The following is a 6,000-nucleotide window of genomic DNA, read 5'->3' as shown; positions in this document are numbered from 1 at the left end:
GCAAACATGTGTGCATGTGAGAGAGCAAGAGTGTGAGATTGATATCTACATCTGTGTGAGAGTGTGTGTGTGTGTGTGTTATGCATGGCACCTGGTTATTAATATCTAATAAGCAGGTGTGAGAGTGTGTGTGTGTGTTATGCATGGCACCTGGTTATTAATATCTAATAAGCAGGTGTGAGAGTGTGTGTGTGTGTGTTACGCACACCACCTGGTTATTAATATCTAATAACCAGGTGTGAGAGTGTGTGTGTTACGCATGGCACCTGGTTATTAATATCTAATAACCAGGTGTGAGAGTGTGTGTTGTGTTACGCATGGCACCTGGTTATTCTTTGTAAAAATGATCAAATGAGCCTGAGTTCCTGTTTTTTTTTTGTAACTTTTTTTTTTGCCTCTTCAGTTTGTATACCTGCAACCACTCTGATCCACTCTGATATTGATCGTTTAATGTCTGATTTTATTATTATTTATTACTAAGTGATTACTGACCATGCTGCTATTCATTCTGCTCCACGGAGAGCCCACACTAATCTCTTTCATCTTTATGCCCCCCACCACCACCACCGTGGTTTTTAAAGGGTCAATTCATTTTCAATTCAATGCAAGGAAAAGCACGTTCGTTTTTTTTAATTCAGCCAATTTTTAGGAAGTGGATTTTGTAGCAACCTAAAAAAAAAATTGGTCAAACTTCTTCTTGTTTGGGGGGTCTGAAGTTGAATTGTATGTTTTTAGAATTTCCACATTACAGTAATTGAACTGAAAGTGAATTACCCCCCCCTTCCCCAAGCCCAAACCTGAGAGTGACAAGAGCTTCATATAACATATTGTTCTATGTGAGCTGGATGGATGGATGGATGGATGGATGGATGAATGAAATGAGCCCAAAGGTACTGTAACTCCTCTGGGTGTGTGAGTGTGTGTGTGAGCGAGAGAGACTGATTTATACTTCTTCGTATGACGGAGTTGTGCAAGCAAATGTATCCGATCTACTGTCTTGTATAGAGCTTGTAGCTCTTCTATTTTTGGCAAGCGACATCATAAGACGGAGTATAAATGAAACATAAGAGAGTGTGAAATATGCAATAAAATCTCCAGACTTTTTTTTTTAATATGTTTCTCCATCCGCCATCTCCCCCCTTTATTTGTGCCTATGATGGTTCTCTCAATTTATTAGTTCTCTCCGTCATTTCCTTCCCCCCCTAAACGTTCTCCTCTTGACTGTTGGCTCAAAAGGGTTGGGTCGGGGCTTAAAGGTTTCTCTCTCATCTGGAGACGAGACCACCGTGAATGAACAAAGATCTCTTTGACAGTCCTCGAGCCTCCGGAGAAATGAATGAAATCAAAACCTAAAATGTTGAATAAATGCATTGGAACGCGTTTTGGGATTAATGCGCTGTAGTACGGTTGAAAATGACTGTTTTGCAGTATCATTGTTGCGATCTCCCATTTTCTATAGGTTCTGAATTTATTGTGTAATGGATGCAAGAGTATTGTAACTTACTATGTACTAAAACATTTATGAAAAAATTCAATGTAAATAAGATTATATTAAAAGAAACTAAATTGAAGATTCTCCTTAATTTGTATGTTAATTTAAACTGGCATAGCCAATATTGTGTGTGTGTGTGTGTGTGTGTGTGTGTGTGTGTGTGTGTGTGCGCGTGTGTGCGCGCGCGCGCATGTCCAAATGTGTACAGTCATGTGGGATGGATGGGCGTGGCCCCGTTTCGACCAATCAGTCTCAACATGGAATATGATTCATCATGAATCGTCATTAGTTAACCACGATTTGTAGATGATGTATATAGATCTAATTTTTAAAACACCCCAGAGAATTACCTGCAGGAAAGTGAAGGCTCGTTTGAGAAATATTAAGAACAATCAAAGCATTGATGTCCATTTATTGGAAACACCCAAGTTGAGCTCTTCTATGATTAAAGCGCCAAACGGAAAGATAAGGAGGGACTTGGAAGCAAAAGGAATGCCCATAGCAGATGTACCCATCATAGGGATGGATGCAGTGGAATTGGGAGTCCTAATTGGCGGAGACCAATATTGGAAAATGGTCACAGGAAAAATGGAGAGACTGAATGAAGGACTAGTTGCACTGGAAAGTGTATTTGGATGGCTGGTGCAAGGATAAGTCACCACGCTAAATATCATAACTGAAGTTGTGGACATTGAAGTGATGTACATCAGCGTCGGAGAGGAACAGGCACTGTCAGACCAGTTACGCAACTTTTGGGAAATCGAATCCCTTGGAATCCACATGAAAGAAATGCATTGTGAGAAGGAAGACATGGCAGTGTATCCCAAGCCGTGCATATCCACGGAATATGTTTAAATAACTATCATAAAGGATACATTTGATTAAATATAATATCGCCTGGTGCGATCGTCAACAGCGCTGCCTGTGTCTGCTTGCAGTAACAGCAGCACTGCCTGTCACTCAAGACGGCCGTGGCCACGCCTCCGTCCCCTTTTAAGGGAAAGGGAGGGACGTTACTTACAGCAGCAAAAAGGGGTCAACCTGATTTTGTATCTTACATATGTCCTGAATAACATACACAAAGTTGCCTGGAATTGTCTGAGGGGAAAGGGTTGAAAATGACCAGTACAGTATGGCCACCATAGACATCCAATATAAGGCAAATAATTTCAAATTTTCCTTTTGCTTTAAGTAGCATGTGACATGTCAAACTAGGGTGTTTTCACAATGCTGAATCCATTCCAAGCATTAGTTTTGCATAAAAACAACTGCCATTCTATGCCCTGCTACAACATTGCCCACAGCCTATGATGTGTGTGTTTACTTGACGTAATCTGTTGCTATTGGCTCTCAGCCTCAGAGAGTTCTGGGTATTCTGTTCAGCCCGCCTGGTTTAAGTGAGTTATGTTCCGGTGTTCAATGAGTGTAGACGTACCGAGGAATCCTCCGTCTCCACCCGACCACCACGGACAGACTCACCCACCGAAGAGACAGTAGTACAGTAGTGTGAGTTTACATGTACTGCTGCCGTATTATTGCCGACCTATGAAGTCCTGTTGTTATTGTGCCAACCTGTTGGAAACACACTGTATGTCTGCCGTTCTGCCAGTAAACAGCCTGCTATTGAAAACCCTTGTTGTGGCATCATTCCTCGCCTCCAAACCACAGAAAGTTAGTCCACAACAATACAAAATCAGCTGAGTTTGGTTTTTTTTGCAATTAGTTTGAGGTCAAATTACATTATTACTGGACTAAGATTAAATGAACCAGAGAACACAGTACAGGTCGCGGTGCGTCTTGTTTTGAATTATTAATTCTGTTTCGAACGACACCAACGAAAATCTAGAATCGGGTTATATTTCCGTTTTAAATACCTATTTATAAGTTTTTAATGAGCAATTTCTAAACAGTATTCAGAAAACGAACCGTATTCTATGTTTTAATTTACCATTTATATATTTGACAAACAGGTTTCAGAACACCACACCGTATTCTGAATACGGTTTGTCAAATACGAAATTAGAATTCAAATGGCCGTAAAATACACGGACCCCCTTCCCTGTGTATCTGTTCGTGTCCGTGCAAACCATAGTTGTGATAACCTTTGTGTTCAAGTGCAAAGTCTGCCACCTGCTGGCGTGTTTTGATTTTGCAACTCACTCAATTCAATTCAAAGGGCTTTATTGGCATGAGAAAACATACGATTATTATATACGATTATTACATATTGTCACTCACTCATTGTATTAGCAGCCTAATTAGTAGTTGGATTCAGCTTAGTGTGATTCAGTGTGCATTCTCAGTGAGTTATATGTTTGGTGCTGTGCCAGAGATCTCTTTCTGCCTTTCCCTTCCCTCAGAGAGTCAGAAGTCAGTCTGAAGTCAGAAGTCAGTCTGAAGTCAGAAGTCAGTCTGTAAATTTATTCTATGATGTGATTTTGTGTCAAGGCGTTTATGTAAATGCCATATCATTTATTGTATTTTGTATTTCTGTTACAGTTTTACCAATTTGTGCAAATCGCCTAGTTTTTTTGTCTTTTTGAACTTTTGAATGGTTAAGCTGTTGGAGCTGTTTCTTTTCGCTCCTATGCCACCAAAATGTGGAACGCCCTACCAACAGTCATTAAGACATGTGAATCCCTTGACTCCTTCAAAACCGCTCTCAAAGGGCACCTACGGATGGCTGCATTTCGAAACTGGCCTCTGTAAAATCTGAATCCCCCCCACCCCCCCCCATTTTCCCTCACTGTATATTGTATCTTTTCCCTTTTTTGCTTCCCATATGATGAATTCCTGTTCTGTTCTTTACCTACAGAGAAATGTCTTTGTATGTCTCTAAATGTTTGTATGTCTTTAAATGTTTTGATGAATTGAACAATGTGGACCCTGTTGTAAACAAGTGTAATGCTTAATTGGGTCGTCCACTCACAGTTGACAGTCTTTGTATTGAGTTTGTGCTTAAAATGTACTGTAAATTCTACAAACTGTTAATAAAGATTTCAATCAATCACCTGTGTAGACTTTTTATTTTACCATGTTTTATTTTGAGTTAGTGTTCGTAAACAATTCTAGTATTAGTATTGCCTTTGTTAAATGTTAAATGTTTGTCTGTGTCGGACCCCAGGAAGACTAGCTTTTGTCAAGGCAAAAGCTAATGGGGATCCTTATAAACAATGAAATTATAAACAATAGACTAGTGTAGAGGGAGGCCAATAACACAAACTATTATTAAATAAAGTAGTCAAGTCAATCTAACTACAACTCCCAGAATGCAACTCGTTTCAACGTCGTGCGTGTGACGTAGGCTCTTGTTTTGGCTCAGTTTTATTCCCGCTGGTCAAGAACATCAACCGAGAAACAACCCGTTTTGGGCGAGGCTGTCTTGAGGTACATTACACTTTTGATGGAACATGAATATCCAGAACTACACGGGACTCCATGACGGGACGAACTGATCGACTGTAGGGCAGATATTCACACAGACAGTCGTACTTGTTTGCTTTAGCTTCTCGGCTAAAGCTAACATCTCTCCCTTGACTTCTCCTTTCGTTTCGACTGTGTTGTTTCTTTTCCTGGTCTGAGAGATACATTTCTGTTTGTGTTTTTTACAGGTTGATTGTTCGCATGCTGTCAGCTGAGCGTACGTGTTGTTGTCAAAACCTTAACCTCCAAGGTAAGCATTTCACAAAGAATGGTGTAGCTATTAATTAACGCTAGCTTGTTGTGAGTCTCGAGGCAAAAAGGTGCAAAGTTTGAGAGCGCTTGTCACGCTAAATAGCACCACCAATTTAGCTTATTGGAGACGCACCGCTAAATGGGAAGTGAAATAAAGCTAATGGGAGAGGAGAAGATCTACATGACCAGATGACTACTGTCGTAGTGTAGTTTCTCCTGGTTTTACACTAAACCAAAACGTAAAGCTAAATGGAGAGCTGGAGGCACAAATAATCAACCTGTTTGTCTTGCATAAGGTCGATTTGAGCTGCTTAACTTGCTCCTCAGTGAAATAATGACTCTGATTCGAATTCAATTGAGATTTGAATTCAATTGACAATTGAATTGTCATTGAAAATCTATCTTAAGTTAATGTAAGTAATGATGATGATTGTTTTTGCAACTAGTGGACTGCATTTCCTGGTGTCAAGTGTGTGTGTTTTAGCATTTTATGTAGACATAGTAGTCTACTCATAGTTTCATTGTACAGATATATTTTACTTTCTCTTAGCTTCCTTATGATTCTTGATGCCAATATGATGTATTACCATGTGGTGTTCTTGCTTACTGTAAATATCCCTGCATTAAGAGTGTCTTCTAAATACTGTGTGTGTGTGTGTGTGTGTGTGTGTGTGTGTGTGTGTGTGTGTCTAATAGAACAATGGCAGAAGGCGGGGACAATGACGTCATTCACATTCAAAGTTTCAACGTTCACCGGAGTCATGGTAAGACCACTGCACCCGTTCATTAACCATCACATTAACCCATTCTGACCTGAGATCAGATTCTGAAAA

The 6,000-nt window shown here is 40.0% G+C and overlaps 1 protein-coding gene across 1 annotated transcript in view; it reads left to right on the top strand.

Moving 5' to 3' along the window:
• The first annotated feature begins 5,081 nt into the window (after window positions 1-5,081).
• rnf216 (ring finger protein 216) overlaps window positions 5,082-6,000 on the top strand; it is a 53,630-nt gene continuing 52,711 nt past the window's right edge. Inside the window, exons 1-2 of the mRNA XM_083779176.1 lie at window positions 5,082-5,165; window positions 5,864-5,931. Of these exons, the coding sequence (XP_083635302.1) occupies window positions 5,868-5,931 (64 nt within the window). The 5' untranslated portion in view covers window positions 5,082-5,165; window positions 5,864-5,867. The remainder of the gene's footprint in view (window positions 5,166-5,863; window positions 5,932-6,000) is intronic.

Source organism: Protomyctophum parallelum, assembly GCF_964188405.1.
Source record: "Protomyctophum parallelum genome assembly, chromosome: 13".
In the NCBI taxonomy this organism is placed as follows: Eukaryota; Metazoa; Chordata; class Actinopteri; order Myctophiformes; family Myctophidae; genus Protomyctophum; species Protomyctophum parallelum.
The sequence above is the reverse complement of the archived record's forward strand: the minus strand, read 5'-3'. Positions and strand labels throughout refer to the sequence as shown.